At 47.2% G+C, this 25,319-nt stretch overlaps 1 protein-coding gene across 4 annotated transcripts in view; it reads left to right on the plus strand.

The window, feature by feature from the left end:
• LOC139049188 (uncharacterized) overlaps window positions 1-23,498 on the plus strand; it is a 451,752-nt gene extending 428,254 nt beyond the window's left edge. For all 4 annotated transcript variants that reach the window (XR_011508160.1, XR_011508161.1, XM_070524541.1 and 1 more), the window contains exon 4: window positions 22,019-23,498. Coding sequence is in view for 2 of the 4 variants with exons in the window: in XM_070524540.1 (XP_070380641.1) it covers window positions 22,019-22,119 (101 nt within the window). In the remaining 2 variants the exon portion in view is untranslated. The remainder of the gene's footprint in view (window positions 1-22,018) is intronic.
• The last annotated feature ends 1,821 nt before the right edge of the window (window positions 23,499-25,319 follow it).

The following is a 25,319-nucleotide window of genomic DNA, read 5'->3' on the forward strand; positions in this document are numbered from 1 at the left end:
ACAGAAATAATCAGAAGAATAAGAATGGGCTGGGGTGCGTTTGGCAGGCATTCTCAGATCATGAACAGCAGGTTGCCATTATCCCTCAAAAGAAAAGTGTTTAATAGCTGTGTCTTACCAGTACTCACCTACGGGGCAGAAACCTGGAGGCTTACGAAAAGGGTTCTACTTAAATTGAGGACGACGGAACGAGCTATGGAAAGAAGAATGATAGGTGTAACGTTAAGGGATAAGAAAAGAGCAGATTGGGTGAGGGAACAAACGCGAGTTAATGACATCTTAGTTGAAATCAAGAAAAAGAAATGGGCATGGGCAGGACATGTAATGAGGAGGGAAGATAACCGATGGTCATTAAGGGTTACTGACTGGATTCCAAGGGAAGGGAAGCGTAGCAGGGGACGGCAGAAAGTTAGGTGGGCGGATGAGATTAAGAAATTTGCAGGGACGGCATGGCCACAATTAGTACATGACCGGGATTGTTGGAGAAATATGGGAGAGGCTTTTGCCCTGCAGTGGGCGTAACCAGGCTGATGATGATGATGATGATGATGACGTAGGATAAAATGAGCGCTCCTTTCATCTGCAGAATGTATACTCCAGTTCCTTATACTTCCTGGTAGCAGGTTCTGACTGCGAGTATCCGCGCTATTCTACGGTGAACGATACTACATCTTGTAAACTTTCTCACAACCGGCCTTCAGTGAGAGAGCCCTATTCACTGCACGTAAGGATTTGAGTGAAGATGGGGGTGTTCCGCTTCTTAGAAATTTAATACCTCAGGTATCCCTTACGTAGATACCTGAGGAGCTATTGGCAACACTTATGGTATGCCGATACCTTCAATAAGCTAGCTTCGCGTAATTAAACCGCAGTTAGGCGATTGGCCATCACTGTCAAAGTCACGACGAAGTGATGCATTATTTGTGAACTGAGAATAGGGCACAGATATGGTACCCAATGGTATCTTTTAACGGGTAGTGAACCTTCCATGATAGAGTGTATAAGCGCTACTGAACGGGCACTTAGAAAGAGACAGATACACAAAGACAGCACTTCACTTCCTTCTATAGGTTTTTATTTTCGCACGCATCGATAAATATATATACCGCACGAGCGGAAACAAACGTGACAGCAAAAAAAAAAAAAACATTCAGTGGTGCATTTCGATTAACCGTACACGTGTACACGGCATGGTGACAACATATACTGCAATGGTTACAAATATAAACCAAGGAATCGTATCTCCCAACTGTGGCAAATGTGGTGAGAGGCTGACCGTCCTTCAGGTCTTGATGGAGTGTCGGGAAACAGAACATGGACGGGAAAATCTATTTCCACTAGTATACCAGCAGCTTATCCCACTCCACCCTTCTCTGTTTCTTGGCGCAGAAGCATGCTTCCAGTACAAAGCAGTGCTTAATTTTTAATTATATATATATATATATATATATATACACGTTCCATTACACGTCGTCAGCCCAAGAGACTCGTAGCAGGCTCTCTCTCTAGAGGGCGCTGCTGCGATAGTAGTGTTGTAAGGCACTTGCCTTTCGGCCCTTGCGCTCAACGACCCCGGTGAGGCGGTTGTGCTACTGACACTTTCATTGTATTATCCATTTGCAGAGTATCTTGTATGGTCATAACCCACATTCCTAGCCATTGTCACTATTTCCAATACCTATATATTTTATGCCCTTAACAGCGAATATTTTAGACTTGTATACAGCCACGTTATTTTTACCATTTGTCATTTGCCCCTTCATGGACTGCTTCATACCATTTATTGGCGCTCTTTGGCCATCCCAGGCCCTTGCGCCAATAAGTATCATATATCATCAGCGTCATCTGTTTTCCGTCGTTGGCTCCGTCCGTTGAGGGGTGCGCCGATCCTGGAGACAGTGCAGTCAACAGCTGCCACTGGGTACGTGCCACTGGGTATGTTGTCGTGCCACTGATAAGGATCATCGTCATGTCGCATCGTCGTCACGCTGTCACCGTCACGCCATCGTTGTCACACAGTTGTAGTCACGCCATCTCACGCAATCGCCATCCGATGCTCCTCATGCAGTCGCCGTTATGCAGTTGTTGTAATACAGCCGTCGTCACGCCTACGTCGCCACACATTAGTCGCCACCCATTGTCGTCATGCCGTCGTTGTGGTACCACCTTCAACGTTCTATCGACGTGATTCGTTCGCCATTCTGTCGTAATCATGCTGGCATAATTCCATCGTGATCATAACGCCACTGTCATGATATATCGTTGCAATACGGCCTTCGTCATGCAATGGTGGTCATTCAATCGTCGTCGTTCCAGCTTCGTCATCCAATTCACATCATACCATCGTCATCGCACCATCGTCGTACAATCGTCGTCGTACAGGTGTCGCACACACCATCATCGTCATACACGCGTAATCCCATTGTTTCCATTCCTGCGTCGTCACGATGTCGTCGTTATAGTATTTTCATTATTTCAAAATCTTCACCTCGTTGTTGTTGCACCATCGTCACGATAGCATCTCCAGCTGCGCCTACGTATCCTTAGAGAGCCGGTGAGCGTTTGAGCATCGGAGGGGACTTTACGTCTCTTTCGACGTAAAATCAACGTTCACTTGCGTGTCCGTCGACTACGCATTCCAGTGTTGCAAGGAACTTCTCGAGAAGCACGCTTCGCTACATCGACGTACGCCATTTGAAACGCAAGACATATGCCGCCTCCTGGAATTCTGCCTGAGCATCACGCACTTCGTGTTTAAGGAAGAATTTCACAAGCAGCAGTTCGGAACAGCAATGGGAGCTTCCGTTTCCATCGCCTGTGTAAACATCGCCCTAGAGCACTTGAAAATTCTGCGATGACCTCGTACAAGACCCCTCCAAAATTTTGGCCCGATACACAGACAACTGTTTTTGTGGGATTCGTCGCCAAGACGAATCCTTTGAACTTTGAATCCATCTGAACTCTTTTATGCCACGTATCCAGTTCACCATGGAAGAAAACAATGGACAGTTGGACAATGGACGCCCGCATAACACATTCGGCGAAGGGCGTTATCACCACTGTGTATCGGAAATCGACCCGCACGGGGAGATACCTGAGGTTCGACTCTGCGCATCCTATAGGACATAAACGAGCTGCGTTACCGCTTCCCTCTTCTCTCACGCATTGCGCATCTGCTCCGATCCTGGACTGCGCAAGCGAGAGCTAGCCTTGGTAAGGAAGGACCTCTCCAACAACCGCTACCCAGCACAGCTTCTGAGGACTCAAGAATTGCGGTCGTCAGTTGTTAACCATCAAGGGCACAAGAAAAAGAAGCAGAAATGGGTGGCTGTATCCTACGCGCAAGGCATCAGTGAGGTGCTGGCAAGAGTTTTTGGCACATACGGCGAAAAAATCGGACACCTTCTAACAGACAAAGACAGAAGCTCGTACGAGTGAAAGACCCTTTGGAACAAGTCGAGGTTTCCAGCGGCAATATAAGAGATTCTGTGCAAGAATTGTGACTCATGCTACATAGTGAAACTGCGAATTTTAAAAGAAGGATTCAGCAGCATCAGAACGATGTCACGAGGGGCAATGCAAGTTCGAACACCTTGGTGGATCATCGCAAGACTACTAACCATATATCGATTCGGATGCTGTCAGCACAATCGCGATAGAGAAGCGCCCATCTTCAAGACTACTCTTGAAATCTTTACACATTCAAACTAGAAACGCGATTTAACCGACGCGGGGTAATCTCCCCGAGATATACATGCGCACTCTGCACCACCTAACACGTAAATAATCGCCCACCTCTTGCCGTCATCTTCGTTGTGAACAAGGGACCCGCAGCGGTCTCAGAAAGACATTTTATGCTTTATTTCCTTTTGAAGCTTAGGCGAGTGCTGGTTTACATGACGATGTATCACCCTCGCCTGACGAGTTTTCGTTGAACTTTTGGCTATAACGGTATAATAGCATGAGGTAAGTACACTGAGTGGCTTTCTGTAAGTACTGTATTTATATTAGGTATTGCGTCAAACACATCTAAAAGTAGCTGGCATAATTTCACCTAGATGAAAAATCATCCTGCTGTTTTCGTTTCCCTCACTGTTCGCGATAAAATTCCTCAGTTGTTGCATTCCTGTGGCTAACTTTCTGCGTTTATAGCTAAAGCTTGCCCATTGCGCAAGTAGACAGAAAATTGAACACGAAAACCGTAAGCCATTGCACAGCCTGGGAACATCTTTTCAATATATTGCTTGAAATTTTCTTCATAAGGATGCTTTCCTCGGGAAGTTGATACTTCGCGCTAGAGACAAACATCGCCAAAAATAACGCCACCCAAACGAAATATAGACACAAGGCCGTGCTAGTTATATTAGGGCAAGAATCGTGCATAGAAATCTCTTCAATGGGGCAGCTAGCCTTGTTAGCAAAACCGCAGCTGCTTTCTCTCACAATTACAATCTTGTATGGACATATTTAGGTGAAATTATCCCGTCCACGGTCATGACGCCAGAACTGCTTTTCTGATTAGTTTTTGACGAGGGGCTGTCAGATACGGAGGAGACGCTCCGAAGAACAGAATAAGAACCATGCCTAGTGCGGAAGGGAAGGCAGATGCAAACCACCTTCAATGTATTTGCATTGGTGTCGTTGTTGTTACCAGAGAGAGAAAGAAAATGGGGGGGGGCGGAGGGAAGCAGGACTGCGCAGACGCAGATACGCAGAAAAAGGCGAGTGCTGTTAGATATGGCGCCGTTTCCTGAGGCTACTTCGAGTTCCCCAAACCACTTCGAATCGCAGCACAGCTAATTGAGGAATGCAGAAGCAGGGGTGCCACATTCCTGAGGCAGGACACTTGCAAACAAGTTCGTACGCCGCCGGGATTAGAAGGGGCCGTCGGACAATAGAGCCCAGTCATCACCCCTCTTCGCCTTTGAAGAAGGCACTTGCTACCGCGGCGGGGCCGTAGCACCGGGAGCAGGTGGGCCTCGTACAATGGAGCATGAGCGCTCCCGCCTTCTCCACCTTAGAAGAAGTGGATTGCCAGTCAGCGAGTCAAGACCGCAGGGGGATCAAGTGATCAAGCAAGGGGGCCCAAGCGGCGACTCTCTTCGCCGGGTATGACACCATCGCACGGGCGCCTACCATTGGCTGAAAGTGGCGTCATCTGAGCCGACTCTCCCATTGGTCGAACATGACGTGAATTCCAGTGCTCGAAGGGTTTATAAGAAGCCTTCCAGAGAGACCTGAGCATTCTGGGACATTCCCTGAATCCCTGATTCACCTCTCTCGAACTTCTTGCCGCGGGCCGCAGCGTCCGAGTTGCTGCCGGCCCGTAATGACTGTACGACTGTCACTTGACTCTCACCTCCTTGTAAATAATGTAAAATAAACCCTCCTAAGTTTGGTTTTCATCCCGAAGTCCGTCCTTCAACCCCTACAGTGCACAATTGATCCGGAAGATACAAAATGTAAGGTTGCTGTTTAGGCCTGTTGGTGTGTCATTTGTACTAAATACGTAGTGTGTTACTGTCTATCAAGTGCTGCGTATCCTGTAACAGAGGTTCAAATAAAAGAGAAGAAAAAATGGGCGGAAGAAATGTGAATGCAGCAAAGGTGGAGGTTTAGAAACGAGCTTGATCCCGTGTTCGGCTCTCTCCTCGAATGTCTCTTTATCTCTTTTCAGGTCGTGTAGTAGCGCAGCAGAAAGAAAGCAGTACTGCCACCCTTCTCCCGCGTCTCCAGCCTTCGCGATAAAAAAAAAATGAAAGACAAGAAAAAATGAGAAAGGAAAAACCAAGAAACAGAGACGCACGGGAAGGAAAGAACACAAATGGCAGTAGTGAGAAGTAGTGAGAAGGTCTCGAGACGACATCGCGATATGGCTTCGCTCGCAACACAACTTTGCCCCGCTTCCGGCTTCTTTGATCCGGTCATCCTTTTCCCTGTCCGAGTTGGGCGCACAAGTCGCTTGTCTCACTTGCTCGAATGGTGTCGCCGCTCGCCCTGACGGGGCAGCGCTGTCAGCTCAGTGGGCGGACGGAGTTTCTCTCGCGGCCGCTGCGGAGGAAATAAGCGCGAAGGCGGCGCATTCCATTCGGTCCTCCCTCGGCTGGGGCGCGCAGTTCGCACGGCAGTGTTGTTTGTACGTGGCAAAGCGTAGGCCTCGTGCACCTAACTGTCTCAAGGCCGCACAGGAGAAACTGCTGCGTTAGTATACAGCATAATGCAGCTAGCCGGCTCTATCACGTCGCGGTAGGAGGTCTAGTGCGGGCATTTTTGTCTTCATCTAGCGCGCAGCATTGAACGACGGAAAGGTGCGAAAGATTGTAGCGATTCGCGGTAAAAAAAGCATGCGTACAAAACACGAGCGAAACACGGACACACTGGCTCTCCCTGTATACGTGCTGTTTGCGCTTGCCTTCTCTTAGTAAAGTATGGTGAAAAATAATGGACAAATATAGTTTACGTGGCCATAAGTTATGACAGGAAAACCACTATCCGCGCCATCCTTCTTTACTATAGCTGTGAAATATAGAAATCTTGGCCACAACAAGGGCCTACTGCCCCAAACATTTACGTTAGGAAAGAAGAGCAAATGAAAAGACAAAATATTGTCAAAAGTATAATAGAAAATGACAAAACGCTAACCAAGCAAGAAAATAGAGGAAAAAACTCTTATCAGCGCAGAAGACCAAGACAAGTATGAACTTGTTCATGGGAGCATAAAGAAAATATTAATGCCCACAAACAAACAAACAAAGAGCTTATCGACTGACGGCGCACGAGAGCCGCCATTCTCAACACTGTGGTTGTATTATTCACCAAACTCCAGGAAATACCAAAAGCCAGAGACCTGTAACACTGGAAACATTTTCTAGCAACGCTAGCTGGATTGGGCGTTTATCCTTTTGACAGCTACGTCACATTGTGACGTTGTGCTGTGGCTGAGCACAAGAAAGGGCAACGACGCACCACGGCGTCATTTTTTTCCTGGGTGCTTATCGCTTCCTCTTTGTGCGCACTTAAAGTATTACGGGCTAAACAGCGTACTGTTATGCAGGAAACACCCATTAGCGGCGACCTTCAAAGTTCCGTTCTCTTATATGGTCATAGCGGTGGAGTCATTGGGGTCAAGAGTGACTAGGCTACTCCGCTTTTCTGTGTGGAGCAGCAGCGAGACATTTTAATGCTAAAATTAATAAAAATATTATGAAATGAAATGAAACAGATAAAGTAATTAAATATCGCAAGGGCAATTTCACTGATGTCTGTCCACGGGCTCGACAGCATAAAATTCCAATCTGCTTTTATTCCAATCTCCTGACGTCAAATTTACGTGACCGCCTGCGCAACAGTGGTCCGCAGCGTTGACTGCACACAGCAATCGAACGCTCTCCTCGGTTGTAGGAGGCAACTTTTGCTTGCTTTCAAAACAAATAACATTGCGTACATGAGCACTTTTAATTGAGATAGCAATTATATGGACCCTCCAGGCGCATTTCTGCCATGGCCGTCGCCGTCGCCGTGAGGTTCCGTATAAGTGAAAACGTGTGAGGGTGAGCCGGCGAACGCGGGTAAATCTCGCGTGCGCGAGCGAGGAACGCCCCCAAGATCCATGCTCACTACTGTGCGCGCGAGGCGGGGAGGTCAGGCGAAAGAGGAGGGGGCGTTCTTCTCCGGCAGCTGATAGGGTGTGTCGATGTCCTCCTCGCCCGCCGCTCCGTACAGAGCGGAGACAACCGCGACGTCTGCTACGGCGTTGGCCGCGCGAATCGCGAACGCCACAGTAAACTCCGGGTTGCCGAATCAAGTGCCTTTCCTTTCTTTAGATCACTGTCATCATCACTATCCGCAGTAGGCGCCTTTGGCGGACGCCGTAGGGACGCGTTGCCGGCGCTGGTGTGTCTTGAAAGCGATCTGCAGATGGATGGATGGATGGATGGATGGATGGAGGGATGGAGCGTCCCCTTTGAAACAGGGTGATGGCAGTTGCCACCATGCTCAACCTTTTATTTTTGTTTAACTGTGTTGTAAGTTATTAACATTCGTCATTTTCTTTAAATACGTCTTCCTGCACTTTTAACCATATGTCACCATTCTGCTTTTGAGCCGCCAATCTTCCAATCGCTTTTCGCTAATTTCCACCGCATATTTAGTTACATGACTACTGTTATCTCTAAACCGTAGGGCCTCAGGAAGCGTGACTGTGCCCGCGTCGACATCGGGATGGATACTATCACATATTAGTATTAGGTGTTCTATTGTTTCTACAGATTTACTACACATGGTACATGTGTCTTCTTCTTCGTTAAATTTCTTTTTATAGCTGCGCGTTCTAAGACATGTTGACCTAGTTTCAAAGAGTAGGGCACTGCCTATTGAGTTATCATAAAACACTTCCTTCCTGATCTGCTGTTTCCAGCATCTATATAGTTCAACACTATGCTTCCTTCAGTTGAATTTTTCCAAGTTTTTCCTTAAGCGTTTTTTGATCTGTTGTTTAATGTTCTGTCTTTCTCCGTCATCCTGTCTGGCATACTTACTGGTTAGCTCCTTAGTTCTTTTCCGCCATTGTGAGTCGATGCTCTTTCTGTATAGGTATTTAAGTACCTTAGCTGCCCACCTGTTATGGTCCAATTTCCTCGGGCGTCTTTCGTATAGGATTTTACTCAGCTTCCCGAGCTTCGAACGATGCCCAGCCTATATCCCCCTGTACTGCCTTGTTTATGGTTTTCCCATGCGCACCTAGTGCTAATCTTCCCGCAGCACTGTGATTTACTTCTAGTCTCGACTGAACTTCTGCCACTAAGCACAGGACCGCATTGCCGAAAGTAAGCCCTGGCACCATTATTTATTTCCAAATACCTCTCAGTACTTCATACCTGTTGTACCCCCACAATGCCCTATGTTTCATTATCCTGGCATCTCTTTGCCCTTTTGCTGTGAGAGACTGTTCGTGCTTTTCCGTGTACACCTGCCCTTTGCTTATCCATACCCCGAGATATTTGTATTCGGCCACTCGGGGTATTTCATGGCCGTGTATTGTAAGCTCCTAATCAGTTGTATCGTTGAAAAACATCCCACCGGACATAGCTGCGCTAAAGCTAAAACCCAGACTGTTTCCTTCGTCTCCACAATAATTAACCAGAGTTTGCAAATCTTCCTTGCTATCTGCTAACAGTACAACATCATCTGAATACACTAAACCCGGTAGTCGTTGCTCAACAACCTTCCCGCATAATCTGTACGACAGATTATACCACAGATTGCTTCCTTGTAGCCTTCTTTCCATACTTATCATATAAAGCATGAACAGCAGTGGTGATAGAGAACAGCCTTGCCTTAATACTTTGTGTACCTCGACAGTTGTCGTACTTTTAGTTCCTTCCCATGCTATTTCAACATGATTTTCTTGATATATTCCCTGCACAAAATCAATTACCTCATGACCGATACCTTCATCTTTTAATATGTTCCACAGGAGTTCGCTGTTCAGGTTGTCGTATGCACCGCTTAAGTCCAGGAAGGCTATATACAGTGGTCTATTTTCCGCCTTAGCTATTTCTATGCACTGGGTAAGCACGAACAGGCTATCATCTAAGCGCCTACCACTTCCGAACCCGTTCTGAAGTTCGAGTATTCTATTACTTTCTACCCATGACTGCATTTTTAATTTCACCACCTGCATCGCCAGCATATATATAATTGATGTTATCGTAATTGGTCCTAAGGATTTTATGTTCGTCTTATCGTCTTTCCCTGTATAAAGCAAATCCATTTTACTCTGTTTCCAGCGGTGCGGAACTTGCTTATTTGTTATGACTGCTTCCAATGCTTTTATCAGCGTTTCCTTGCTTCTTGGGCCAAGTTCATCAATTAACTTGATTGGAATTTCGTCTATTCCTGAGGACGTGCATTTTGGAACATTTGCTTTCGCCTTTTTTTCGGTTAAGATTGGTCAGTTCTAAGCCGTTTTCTATTGCGCTATCTTGTCTTCCTCCCTCATTTGGGGCAATTGCCCTATCGTCTTTCCTAAACGACTGAGCTACAACTAAACCAATGTAGTTCACAGCGTCATTTCCTCTCCAGTGGTTTCCTCCTTTTACTTCTTTTATTTTCGTACTAATGAGTAGTTCTAACTGAATATAATCCCACTTTTCCATGGGATGTTTCCCTATTTCTTCATCTATGTCAGCCGCTATTTTGCGCTATATGTTCGTCATTTAATTTTGCCTACTCTTTTTGACTTCCGTGGATTTCACTTTTGAGCAGAGCTCCCAGCTGTACACTAATACACCTATGATCACTTCCGAGGCTGTACTTCCCCTCTTCATCTATTTCCATTATTGCGAGCTTGTTATACAACCCCTGCGACATTAAGCGGTAGTCAATGGTCGTTTGCCTCTTACGGGATTCCCACGTGATTTGCTCCTCACACTTCGTTTCCCTATTTACTATAACTAGGTTGTGTCGCTCGCAGAAGTCTAGCATCAGCTTCTCGTTACAATCTGTGTATCCATCCAGATCCTCGATGTGGCCATGCATGTCACCGAGGAGAATAATATCGGCACTTTCTCCAAACTGCTTTATATCGTCATTGAGACACTTCACTTAGTACTTGTTCTCTTGCCTGCATTTCTCCCCTGTCCCTAAATAAACTACTCCTAACCATGTCTTTTTACCGGCTATTGTACTTGATACCCAGACATGTTCTTTGCAAGTTGATTTTATGCTTTGCCAATTTTTTCCTTGATATATCTACATACCTACTCCTCTTCTCTTCTTCTCCGTTGTTATTCTGTTGCTCCCTTCCCAGACGTAGCCCCCAATAAACGGCGGGTCTTCTAGATGCCTGAGATGTGAGGGAGAAAGAAGTTTAATGACACGAAATTCCGAGAGGTCGGCCTGAGGTATATTACTCTAGCCAGCTACTCGGCATTGGGGGAAGGGGAAGAGGGAAAGAAAGAGGGAAGAAAGAGGTGCATGATGGGTGACGATGACGATAGAAGGAAGATGTAGAACATATGGCAAGCAATTTGGCATGCTCAAAGTCTGCAGTCCAGGCCCGTAATTTTTAAAAAGTTCAGTAATGCCTTGATGGCCTTGAAACTCGACTGAGCGTCTGGCCAAGAGCCTAAAATAACATCCTCCGACAACGGTGCGCTGTCGAGACGCGTAAGGTCCTTGACCAACCTATCACGCTCTTCCACAAACTTAGGGCAGTCACAAAGCACATGACCTATAGTCTCAGTCACAGCCTGAGATGTGTTCCGCATAGAGCATATACACCTACTCCTTCGTCTTTTAACTACTGTTGTTTTCTAACCACTTCGCTCTCTTTCTACCGCCTTGCATGCTTATTTACCTGATCCTGGTGTTGTGGTATAAAGTTTGTAAACAGGGATAAGGTGCCTCAAAAAGGCTGGCCAATATTTCGATAGGAGGACCTATCTTCATCAAAGGCGGCCTCGTCATCCTCGGCATGTTAGTTTTAAAGGGTTAGTGCAGTGACGTCACGTGCGGGTGTTATTGGTGGCGGCTGGTTTTAAAGGGAGAGACTTCAGAGGTAATGAGCGCTGCCGTCCGACGTCTGTGAGCTTGTGAACCAAGACCACATAGATAGATTCGATCACCTTAAAGAAACCCAATCAAACAGCAACCACCCAAACAGTGACTTTCAAACAGCCTACACCGCTGCAACCAAGCTGCATCGAGCCGAGGTGCTCAAGCCCCGCCCGAGGATCACAAGAACAACAACGCCTCTTCTTACTACTGAATTCTCAAACGCCCTCCCAAACGTGAATAACATCCTCAGTAAATACTACCCAATTCTCACCACCAACCAGAAACTTAGTAAGATTTTTCCTTGCCCCCCCCCAGAGTAGCCTACAGACGCAACACTAATTTTAAAGATGTTCTTGTGCACGCCAACCTAAAGACAAAGAAGAAGTTGGGAACCAGTCCCTGTGGCCACCCCAGGTGCTCTACATGCAAACATATTCAATCTACTACTACAGTAAAAAGTACAGCGTCGAATTGCGCACACAAGGTAACTTCGGCTTTCATCTGCACATCAAGCAACGTAGAATGCGCCACTTGTAGCAAACAATACATTGGTGAGACAAGACAACAAATTCATACAATAGTCAACTGTCACCGCGCAGACACAAAACACAATTTACCTAAAACAATATCCAGCCACTTTAATGAACATGGTCACATATTTGACAAAGCAAAGCTCTATATATTACAAACAAATTTCCGTCCCCCTCGCGAAAGGAATTATATGGAATCATACCTCATACGCAAGTTTAACTGCCTACACCCGACGGGAATTAATTGGGCACGTAGCAACATAGAATCTTTAAAACGGTAACTCAAATCTGAAATTCTCATATCATAAACCAAGACACAAAACACATTATGCCACCAGCTAACCTTAATTCTTAACCTCACCTACTCTTCTATTTCAAAATTTTTTTACTGCCCCACTACTCAGTTTAATATACTCTTTCAGGTTTTTACGTTTATATCAATTGCACGACCCCCTTCTCCCATGTACACTTGCCCCCGCCCGCTTCTGCGCACGTCACCCTCCTATTTTTTATTCCGGTTTCGGTTCCCCCCCTCTCTTTTTCTTTTTTTAAAATATATTTTTTGAAACACCCTCACCAACACATTCCGAAGTCAATATGCCTTTTTCAGCGACTCAACCCAGGGTATCGCCATTTCTGGATGCCGCCGTAACGACACCTACGTTTAGCAAGTGGGCCAATGCCCCTTGGAAAGACCATGCCGCTGCCTTTCAGTCACCCCATACATTGCACCGCAGACTCCTCGTCGCCATCTTAACCACTTCAAAATTACTCGACATATTGCTGCTATGCTGCCCACAAGGATCACAAGAACAACAACGCCTATTCTTACTACTAAATTATCAAACGCACTCCCAAACGTAAATAACATTCGCAGTAAATAGTACCCAAATCTCATCAGCAACCAGAAACTTAGTAAGATTTTTCCCTACCCTCACAGAGTAGTCTACAGACGCAACACTAATTTTAAAGATGTTCTTGTTCACGCCAAACTAAAGACAAAGAGGAAGTTGGGAACTAGTCCAAGTAACTTTTTCAACTGATGTTTTTTTTTCTTCTTTTTATGTTTATGTTTATGTTTTATGTTTTCTTTTCTTCTTCTTTTTTTATTACTCGTGCACTGACCGCCTGACTGGCTCTTCTAATGCCAAAAAAAAAGAAAACATGCCGCCAACGACACCCCTGAATGCTCGCTAACCTCTCGCCTCCCCAACGCCCTCTCATACCCCCGTCTTTCTTTCTTTTTTTCTTTCTTGTTCTGTCTCTTAATTTTTTTTTCGTCTTGGTGTCGCCCCGGTTTTTTTTCTCTGCTTTCTTTTCTTTTCTCCCCGCGTTCCCACTCCCCCGCTCTTGTCCCCTCGTCTTGGGAACGAAGCTCACAGACGTCGGACGACAGCGCTCATTACCTCTGAAGTCTTTCCCTTTAAAACTAGCCGCCAGCAACAACACCCGCACGTGACGTCACTGCACTAACCCTTTAAAGCTAACATGCCGAGGATGAGAAGGCCGCCTTTGACGAAGATAGGTCCTCCTATCGAAACGTTGGTCAGCCTTTCTGAGGCACGTTATCACTGTTTACAAACTTTATACCACAGTGTGTTATTCCATCTGTCAGCCCCTTTCTTGATTTTGATCCTGGTGTTAAATTTCTTTTTTGTAGTTTTCTTCCTGGACCTCCTAGTGACCATTTTATTGGCGTCAGCCTCTATTGTTGCACTTTCTACATTGTTTCGACCTACCCCTACGCCCTGAGCCGCAGTGGACTCCCTAAACAAGCTGCTGCCCGGCCTGCCAGGCGCCAGCCGATATCGGCGCCTAGTCTTCCATAAAGTGGATGCCATCTCGTGTAAAGTCTCCGCCAAAGCCTGCTCTATGCACTTCTCTGTTTATGTCTGCCACTTCAAAGCCTTTCTCCTGGCTTAGCTTTATTATCTCCCGATTAACAGCCACAACGTCCTTGGTAATTTCTCCGTTCCGTCCTTGAACCTCCGGCACTGTGCATACCACGATCTGGACTTGGTGTGCTATCGCCCTTAAATCATCAACTCCCCTCCACTAACCTTTCCACTACTTGCGACGTGGCCAAAGAGCGCGCCTGCGTGGGCCTCACCTTCAAAGCGATCTCCGATGTTCGTAGAGTGCGCGTGGTGCCGGTAGCTTCGCATGCGCTGTGCTTTCGACGTTTCGTTCGCGTTGAAGCGACAGATGCGCGGAAGTTAATCGGCTCGCGGCTGCTGCCGCGATTCCTAGCTCCATCGTTTTCACTGACAAGTTTCCGCTGTCATCGAGCGAGATGTGTTTATATTGACCAGTGCGTGCGTGACACTATGCTGGTTAATTTAGTTAAAACACGTTGACGGCCTAGTTGGTTTGCATCCATGATAGAATGTGTAAACGCGACTGAACAAGTACGTAGAAAGAAACATACACACAGAGACAGCGCTGTCTCTGTGTGTTCGTTTCTTTCTACGTCCTCGTTGAGTCACGCCTACACATTATATCATTGTTAATTTAATTAGTAAGCGATTGTTTATAAGTTTATAAACATTCAATAAAACTACTATCCTCACTTCGTACAGGTATCTACTAATTTGCGATCGCAATCGGTGCTTCGCCTTTCGGGCAGAACTGGGAGTCCTTTTCTTATCTGATTGGCTGACAAGAGGCAAGGAGCACGCTCAAGTGGAGAGGGATTCGATGACGCCGAGCCAGCGCATTGAAAATCGATAACTGGATGGAAATGGTGGTGCCGGCGTCTGCGACCAGTCCGCTTCCTCTTACTTAGCTTGTAGTGGCTGGTCGAATATCGGGGCGGCGCGCAACGGAAGGCTAAGAATGCCGCCTAAACGGATCCTCAGCAAAGAAGAGTTGGCAGAGCGATGTCGCATACGTGCCGAAAGGGCTCGATAACGTTACGCTGCCACGCGAAAGGTTTATTATACGCAAATAGACCCATGCCCTCCGGCAGGTGCGACTAGCCAGTACCTGAGCGATCGGCCGGCAGCCATCTTCTATTGATTTCGGAACGGGGCAGTCCCCGGCTATTTCGAGGAAAATTCAGCATTTTTTTTGTTCGGCATATTAATACATCTTTAACGCCTATAAGACTTTCGCGGTCTTGTGAGGTCGCGTGTGAGACCGGGGAAGTGGGTACAGCCCGATAGCTTTTGACCACTAGCATGGAAGGCTATTGGCGAAAAGGTGTCGAATCAGAAATTATTTTTCTTTTGTTCGGTCCATTCATGCATAATCAGTGTGTACTTGTCATATCGGATGGGGAGTACCGCAGTTTTCACGGCGTTGCGTGATAGACAGGCGAGGGGGGAGGGGGGGGGCTGAAAATGTTTTTATCAATCGTGGAGGGCTGATTGCAAAATTGAAATAGAAAAGTTTGGTATAGCTTAACTTTATTGCACGCCATGTCGCTTCCGGCATAACTTTCCAGCCTTTACACATTGGTGCCAGACTCATTCACGCACTATATGGATTGTATTACCAAACACATGCCTTCGTACCTGTTCCGTCCACAATACAGATCATAAGCGCGCCATTTTACATGTACCTGAGCAGCAGTAATTATCATAAACGCTTTTCTATCTCTGTTGACTAAAAAGTTCCTTAAAGTTATCTTTGCCTTTTGCTGTAGAAGTCTTGGTGGCCATGATCCAAGTACTTTTTGCATTGTAAATGTGGCGCTTCTATCAATTTCCTCGTCTTATCGTTAAAGTTCTTTCTTCCGCAGAGTATTTTGGACAATCTAGAAGAACGTTGCAAACTTTCTAAATATAATGACCACACTGCAACAGCCCTTAGGAGAACTGAACAGGCGTATGCTGAACAGAAAACGTTTTGTGTATGGGACTTAGAGTCAAAGCCTGCGAATTAATGTATCTGGGTATCGCGGTGGATTCGCTGCTATGTTGAATTCTGTTTGGCGGCCCATTTCATATAACACCGACCGTTTCGCTTTATCGCTGTTGTACCACTTCTTTGCACAAGAGTGGGTAGACATCTGTATTATATTGTTCCGGATATACGACTGAGACATAGGGATCACACAATTATCCTCTCCGTTCAGTCTTTTTGGCACGGCTTCTTTGTTGACCTTTAATCTTGTGTGGCTGGGCAACTGCTAAACTACGATATTGTCACGTGGTGGTGACGTTGAAGAACACAGTAGCAATACTGTGAAAGACAAAACTAACTTTTATTGGGCGAATCCTGTGCCCACAAAAACAGGCTACACTTATAGCACAACGGTAGTGACGAACACGGTCGGCGATCGTCGAAAATCTCATCAGCGGGTCAAGCGCGTCGGCTTTTATACAGCAGTCGTCGAACTAGTTCTACACCATTCGCGTCAGGCGATGAAATAAGATAACACAAGGTTCGGCGGCAACAGGCTGCGGATAGAAGCATCGATAACTTTCCAGAAACTTCGGATACATGCAGGCGCGTCCCGCGCTGTGCGATAACATTTGTTAGGTGGCGAAACGTGGTCGCCCGATAAAGATAACTACACGTGTCAATATGACGAACCAGCGCTAAGGCTTTATCCACGATTTCAGCAATGCAGTCAACTATTCTCCATTTTTCAAAGGTTTTTGTGCATTTGTGGTAATTTGAAGTGCCGATTTGCTTCCCATACAAATGACCCAACACCTTGCTTCCGTTTTATCACAGGTAATCTTTGCTGCTTCTCAAATACCATTTAGCTTTGACGTAGTTGAAGGCGGCTTCAAATTGTTGTATAATATCAGCACTTTGCACCGCCGTACGCCATAAGGTGTGCCGAAAATTCTAAGTATTGCCAGTTTGCCATTATAATGCATGACAGAAGATTTCTACTCACCACATAGGAATATTTAGCACGGGGGCTTCTGTCTGAATACATGACAACGGAAAAATAATTTTTCTTGGCTCTAACCACTTCACCGGTTTTGGTAAGGTATTTTACATGTAAAAGTCAAGCTGTAATCGAGTGTACGAATGAATTACGTTTATTGAAGTTGTCGATATTTTCTATAAACATTCTTAAAAATTACAAAATTGGAAAAAAAAAGCTGACAAAGCTTACAACTCTGTAACTCAGTAATAAAAGATGGCGTCGCAATTCTGTAAATTGCAACTAATTATACATATAAAGCGTACAAATCTGAATATTATCCAATGCTCTAGCATACGCCACTAATTCCTGAGCAGGATATTGCGAAATCTTCGTAAACATTGTAAGAATTTAGAGAAGCTGTAAATTCGTTTAACGAAATGGTCCAGTTTAGATGCGCTATTAAGAGATAGAGTTTACAGAACTGCGATATCTGTTTTTGATGCAATTATGAATTTGTAAACTTCATGCTTAATTTTTTTCGCAGTTTTTGTGAGTTTTGTGCACAATTCGAGACTGTTGGGAGCTCGGTTTAGCGGAGGCAAGGAATACACGTTTTGACAGGTTGTTAACGGAGGGTCGACTGGCGTTATTCGAAGGTAGAACCAGGTTTGCCGAGTGGCAGTGGTGGCGCCGCAGTCGGGCAGCTGCTTCAGAAAGAACAGCGGCTAATGACCCTCACGGCGAGGCAAGGCCATGTAAACTGGCCGGGGAAATTTTCCCCACGGCGAGGCAAGACGAGTGAACTGGATTTCTGCGCAGCGAGACAACGTAGTGACAGGTGGTCGCTATAAGGACTGCCCTCCCCCCCCCCCCCCCCTAGAATGCCGCAGGCTTAGGTGTGAATGGCTGTAGGAACGAAGAGTTAATGTCTTTCGCTAGAATAGGGATATACATTACCTCTTCGTTCTGTTTTGCGCTGTTAACACCAGGAAGAGTTAATGTTCAAGATAGGCTGCTTTCACGCGGTCGCATGACTGTCAATCTTCAAGATTTTCTCTGAATGCGAAGCCACATGAAAAGGTCCTTCATAGGAAGGAGTCAATGGTGACTTATAGAGTCGCGTCGCAGAAAGACATGCGTGCTTGCGTCCATCGTCGGGAAACTAAACACAGGCTGCCCGCGGGCGGTACGTGCGCATGTAGGTGGAAGCTGTTCGAGCCAGGAATGTAGCCTCAGTGCTGCGCAGCCGCTCACGGAGTGCCTTGCTGGGTGCCGAAAAACTGGCCTGGAATGCGAAGTGCTGACCCATAGAGCAGTTAGGCTGCGCCGACTGCGAAGTCATCCTTGATCGTTGTTCGCAGCCACAACAGTACTAGGGGCAACTTCTCCACCTACTGCTCTCTGTCGGGGGTGGTGGTCCATGACGCCTTCAGCTGCCGGTGGAAATGCTCGACAGTGCGCTCTGTGCGTGGTAAGCCGTGGTTTTATGAAGGCGCGTGCCGAGCAGTGTCGCCAGGACAGAAAAAAGCGAGCTTTCGATTTCTCGGCCTCCGTCAGTAGTTAGCACAAAGGGCAACCGTACCGCGACACCCACGTGGCAATAAATGCTTCCGCCACTGTTTCGCACGTGATATCCTGTAGAGGCATCGCCTCAGGCCACATTCAAAACAGCTGCACCGCTGAACGCTTGTGCCGGGTCACTTTCACGGCTTGACAGGCTTGGCAGCTTCTTGCCCAGCTTCGAACATCTTTTTTGATCGCTGGCCAGACGACGCGATCTGTGATAAGCCTCTGCGTCGCTCAGCTGCCCGGATGGCTTAGCCCATGCTGTGAATGGAACTTTGGCCCCCGAAACTGATGAGGCACGAACGGGTGAGGAGCTGCTTGCGATGTGTGGCACGCGACCAATGTTGTGTACGGAAACGGCACCTCCGCAAGATGGAGCGACGAGTCTTTCTCCCGCAATTGGCGCAGCTCGAGGTCGTTTTGCTGGGCGGCGACTAGAGCTTGGCAATCCAAAGGGCCAGCAGGCACAGCGCCGATCAGCGACAGGGTGTTAGCTGCCTAATTTTGGGTACCAGGCATATGGCGAATGTCAGTACAAAATTGGGAGAGAAAGGAAAGTTGCCGAAGCTGACGATCTGAGTACGCTAAACTGTTTTTCTTGAAAACGAAAATTAGCGGCTTGTGGTCTGCCAGAATGTAAAAGATATAGCCTTCAAGAAAAAGAAACGGAAATGCTTGAAAGCGCAATAGATGGCCAGCACCTCCCTCCCGAAGGTTCTGTAGCGAGCTCCTGTAGGCTTGAGGCGCTTGGAGAAGACGCCCAGCGACCTCCAGTCTGTGCCATCGTGCTGCTGCACTACTGCACCCGCTGGTGTGGTCGACACGTCCACCATAAGGCGAGTTGGCGCGTCGGGTAACGGATTAATCAACAACACGGCAGTTGCGAACCGCGTTTTGGCTTCCACGAACGAAAGTTCGTGCTCTGAGGACTAGTGGAACGTAGGCGTTTTTTCTTTTTTTTTTTGCATCGCGACGCACCAGGTCAGTCAGCGACTGAAAAACTTGTGCAGAGGATGGTATGAAGCACTTGTGAAAATTTATGAGCGCCAGGAACACGCGCTACTTTAGGAAGGAGGTTGGAGAGGGGTGCTCGAATCCCCCACCCGTCCTCGATTTCCCGCACCCGTGATTTCAGTTGCTTGATGCCTTGAGGTGAAATGCAATGGCCGAGAAAATCCAGGGCTTCAACTTCGAAAATACATTTCTGGGCCTTAAGGACCAGGCCGTGTTCATCCAATCGTACGAATAGAAAGCGAAGGATCGCTTTGTACTGTTCGTATGTGCGACTTGCAACGATAATATCGTCAAAGTAGACGAAAATGAACGGGAATCCGCGCGTAACCTCGTCCATGAACCTTTCAGTAGCTTGCGCCGCACGCTTCGAATGGTAAGGCATACGGGCAAACTGAAATAGGTCAAATGAAGTTGTCATTGCTGTCTTCGGAGAGTCGCTGGGTTCGACAGAAATTTGTTAGTACGCGCTCATAAAATCTATCTTGCTGTATATTTCGGTTCCTGTGAGACGAGCGCCGAAGTCATGTATTTGGGGAAGGGCATATTGATCCGGAGTTGAAGTTGAAGTTTATTTCAGCAACAACAGTACAGTGTGTTTTACACAGAACGTGTTGTAGAGTGGAAAGTGTGAAAAAAAGCTGCGCTGATGCAGCTTGACAAGCCCCACCCCCCATCCGTACAAGGCGGCAGAACGACAGCACAGCAAACTTCATACAGTCTTAACATAGTGACGGCATTCAAAGCTCGGTGATTACCACAAGACCACCGGTCGCCACTGTCCTGCTTTTGAACCAGATGGACAGATGAAGAACAATTGATGGTGGAAGGACGAATAGCGTCAAGCTGAAGCATGCGTTCAAACTCACGGCTGGCTAGTTTCAACCTCCTTCCAGCCAGCCTTCATGGCCAGGCGGCGATAGATGGGCCGGTGGTGTTGATATGATGCGTCACCTTGTGTTTCACGGGCAGCAGACCGTTTCGGGGCTTCGTGGGCTGCGGGCACTCAGCAAGCATCTTATTGTACGTTGAGATCAGCCGAAATGTGCGGATGCCAGATGAGGTGAGGTTGGAGTGCAAGCAAAGTACATCGAGAGATGTGACGTTATCCTTTAGGCGCTGATCGCGAACACTCACATCTAGGTTGAAATGGCTGAGGAAGTCCGCTCCCACTATGGCAGAGCTGATGTCGGCGATCCCAAACATCCATCTATGCAAGCGCCGTAGTCCAAACTCTAGCGTTATTGAGCGGAGCCCACACGATGCGATGGCAGTGGTGTTTACTGCGTGGAGCGTGGGTGTTGTGCCTGGTGATCCCTCGAAACAAAGGATGCTTCACCGGCAGACGTGCAGCTGTGGAGTGCTATTGACATTTCGTCGTTTACTCAAGGGGACTAAATCAGACTTAAATCAGACGAAGTCTCAGACTTGCGGACAAGCAATTATGCTCCGTATCATCGGCTTCTCGACCACCCAGAGCTTACAGACGAGACGAGTGCCCTCCCTGGCTTCGACTGGATCTGGCACCGACGATGACGCCTAAACAACGACAGCTCACTTCAAGGCGACAACGCCGCCCTCCGACTACCGCGAAGACCAGTCTCCCGATCCAGACACATTGACCGTCACGAAGAGGCCACTAATGGATGAAAGGGGACGTTATCGAGGACTCTCGTGGGAATGGGGTCAACATCAAGTTCACAGTTTGCCACGTAGTTGTCTCGTACGCGGGGGTGATTGTGCAACGTTGAAGGCTGGAGTTCGGCGGATAGGGGCGACGTTGGGGGCGGGATATTGTGAACGGTTCGGTGGCTGTGATTGGCCGTGAAGAATAACAGTGAATTCCCTCGTCCGAGTGAAAGTGGGTTGGACAGGAATTAAATTTTTAAAAAAACACGCACGTGAAATGTATGTTCAATGTATATATGCACTTCATACATTATGTAGAGACATGCATAGACATAGATACCGTTCTTATAAAAACGTAGAATGGCTATATTCTGTGTGTTTCTCGGTGTTTTTTGTTTATTTTTTGTTTATTTGTATGTATTGAAAGCGTGACTGCTATCTTTGCCTAAAACCGCTTTAAGACGGCGAGTTGGGCGAGTTGGTGGTTGAACATATTCCTGTGGGTGGGCAGCGCAACCCGGACAAGGACGAAAGGAAGAACACAACACGAGCGCAGACTAACAACCTTGTCCTTGTCCGGGTTGCGCTGCCCACCCACAGGAATATGTAAAACCGCTTGCCAAACTGTAAAGGGTCAGAGGCCTTTGTCAGGAATTTTAAGCCTTTAGCCTCTGCCCCTCTAGCAGGCTCTGTATTAGGTTTGTTGAAAAAAAATAAAGCATTCATTCAAAAATAAACGGGATAAAAAACGGATGTTGGCAGCTAGGAGAGAAGCTCCGACATGAAAACATTTTAGCATCTAGTGTGCTCCGACAGTGACGTATCTGTAAAACTCGATCATGTACATTTGTATGTTAACGTTTTTCTAATCCCTTGAACGCTGCTCTTTCTTCAGACCTAGCACGGCACCATCCATGGAACCTTCGTGGCCGCACGGACCCCCGACATCACGACAGTGTGGACTTGCCGCTTTGGCGATCCGCGGCCACGGCGTGAACGACAAACAGCTCGGCTCGTGTGTCGACGAGGAGGCGGGTGCCGGCGATGCGGTCGCCTACGAAGAATAGGCGACTTGAACAAGGGCCGATGTCGCATGCGGCCATTAGCGACTGGCCGGTGCGTTTGCCGTCCATGAACAGGGCTGAGTGCAGGGACATGCTTGTTCGCGAAAGCGTAGGTGGTACCAGCACAACTGCCGCGTCGAGTCTCTAGATACGCTGCGAGACTGTGATGCGGTTGGTTGCGCCGAAGTTGGTCGTCAGCATTGCCGCCAGTCGTCAGCTTCTCCAGTGCAGCGGTCGACTGTTTCCTCCAGGCGCGAGAGTCATTCTTCTGGCTGTGAGGCTCTGGCAGCGCAGCTAGGTATATGTGCCGAAGACGAGCATTCGCATATGCGGCCAGCGAGTGCAGCTAGCCTATCTATACTAGTGTCGCCAGAACCCGCCAGTACCATGCGTAGCGACTGTGGGAGACGTTGCAAAAACAACTCGCGCTTAATTGTAAGATGGCTCTAGTTGACGGTGTGCTCACCCAGTAACTGACGCGACTGGTGTAGCAGCTGTGACCGTTGTTGGTCGCCGAGTTTCTCGGAAAGGAGTTGTTGCAGCCTACTCTGTTGCGATGGCTCGAGTCGCTGCATGACCGTGTGTTTCAAGTCGTCGTATGCGGTGGCCGTACCCGCTACCAAGTCGTCTACGGCACCGACGTGCAGGTACTTTGTTGTCTGTGGAGTGATGCGCCGGAGTTCAAAACGAGCGTCTGCTTGCACAAACCGAACTCGGAGATTCCTAGGCCAAAAAGTTGGAAGCAGAAGCTGATTTCCAAGGATTTAATAATGCTCGTGCGGAGCGTCCAATCACTTTCTTTTTGATAGCCATGTGAGCACGGAGTCTTGCGGGAAGAGTGGCAGGGGATATGTATCACTGGAGGTTGATGACTGTCTGCGTCTGCCTGCGAATCAACTGCAGTTCAAACTTGGCACTCCAAACTTTCTGTTGCATTCGTAAGTTGCAGTTTGTGCATGCTAATTGCTAAGAAATTGAGTTTTTTCAGTGAGCCTGTCGCCCGTATTCCTTTGTTTACGGGTGTGCATGTTGAAGCTAAACAGAATAACACAGAAAGTACCGGAGGAGAATACAGTGGTATAAAATTTTTTAAACAGGGTTGAAGTACCTCAGACAGGCTGGCCAACGTTTCGATAGGTGGACCTATCTTCGTCAAAGGCGGCCTCGTCATCCTCGGCGTGTTAGTTTTAAAGGGTTAGTGCAGTGACGTCACGTGCGGGTGTTGTCGCTGGCGGCTGGTTTTAAAGAGAGAGATTACAAGAGGGAACAGGCGCTGTCGTTCGACGTCTGTGAGCCTCATTCTCAAGACGAAGGGACAAGAGCGTGAGAGTGGGCACGCGGGGAGGAAAGAAAAGAAATAGAAGCAGAAAAAAGGGGAAAAAAGGGGAAAAAAGGAGGGGGGAGCCAGGGCCGTACCAAGACACAACAAAAGGGGGGGTTAAAGAAAAAGAAAGAGAAAAATGAAATCTTTAAGAAATACGGGGGCTTGGGAGCGTGTTGGGGATGCGAAAGGTTAGGAGGTGTTCAGGGGGAGACGTTGGCGGCATGTTTTTGAGGCATTAGAACGGCCGGTCAAGCAATAGGTCGAGTAATTTTGAAATAGTTAAGGTGGCGACGAGGAGTCTGCGGTGCAATGTGTGGGGTGACTGAAAGGCAGCGGCATGGTCTTTCAAGGGGCACTGCCCCACGCGCTTAACGTAGGTGTCGTTACGGCGGCATCCAGAAGGCGAAAAAGGCATATTGAAGTCAATATGCCTTTTTGTCAATATGCCAATATGCCTATCGAAACGTTGGCCAGCCTGTCTGAGGTACTTCAACCCTGTTTAAAAAATTTTATACCACAGTGTGCCATTCCACCTGCCAGCCACTTTCTTGTTTTCGGAGGAGAATACAGTACGTTAGTCCTCTCTATCGTCTTGTCATGTGCGTGGTTGCTCTACTCAGCTTCAGTGCTGGCATCGGGGTTTCTTGGCTCTGTAAAAGCCATCTTACTATACTTATCTAGTTTCACTGTTATCATTATGCTTGTCACTGCGGCCTGTTCGCTCTGAAAACATTTTAAAAGAAGCAGCATGAGCCTTTATTACGTTTGTGGAGACCCGGCATGGTATTCCTAACTTCCTTATTTTTTTTTTCTCGACAGCTCGACAGCCCGAAAAGGGCAACATGAAAATAGAACGACAAAGAAAGAATGACCTGAGTGGCGCACGGAAGCTGCTCACGATCTGCCGACAATCGCGATTTTCAATGCGACCGCCAGGAAGGGGTGGCTAGGCAGGCGTGCTGGCGGCGGAACCTTTTGAAACGCGGACGCCAGTGAAAAGAAGCAACCGTGCATTTTTCTTTTCTTCTTTCTGCTTCACCCAGCTTATTTTCATTTATGTATAATTTTGGTTCCCTATACCTAACGCATCAGTTGGTGATTTCTGTTTTTTCGTGCCATCCAAGTGCATGCGCAGCATTTCCGTTGCTTCCTGTAGAGTCGTTAAACTCTGCACGGAGCTAAAAATGTCCCCGATGCTGTGCCATCCATCATAATGCCTCTCATAATGCCTCAACAGATTATGGCTCCTCAATCTGCTGCGTTGACACGCACTCCGTACCAAATAATCCCAGGCTGATTCCCAGTCGAAAGGCATCCCAACGGTGAGAACCAGTAGTTATTGTACTTGCATTGGCCGGGCTTAGCGAAAGGTGTAATTTGAGAATTACCTTAACAATTACCGGTACCACCGGTAATTTCCACCGGTACCTTTCTTACTTGTAATATTAGGGCTCTTAGCAACATTCCGCTTCCTTGTTATATCATGGCTATATAAAAGCTCGCGCTCGAAGCCTCGAAACACGAAAATAAGAGAAAGATAACAAAACACTCCCGAATGTTACGTGAGTTTGAACCTCGAAAATCCATGACTCGGAAGCGGATGCAATAACACTACTCCACAAATGCTTGTTTTCTTCGTTGTTTCATAATATTTAATACGAGTTGAAAAAGCGTGCCTGCATGAAGTGTTATAAATAGGCCAAAACAGCGACAACCACGTTTACAAGCAAAAAAAAAACCAAAAAATTACAGTACAATTCGCTAAAACAGTTCGGCAGAAGGCAGGTAAACAAATTAACTGCATCAAG

Source organism: Dermacentor albipictus, chromosome 8 (genome assembly GCF_038994185.2).
Source record: "Dermacentor albipictus isolate Rhodes 1998 colony chromosome 8, USDA_Dalb.pri_finalv2, whole genome shotgun sequence".
NCBI classification, from domain to species: Eukaryota; Metazoa; Arthropoda; class Arachnida; order Ixodida; family Ixodidae; genus Dermacentor; species Dermacentor albipictus.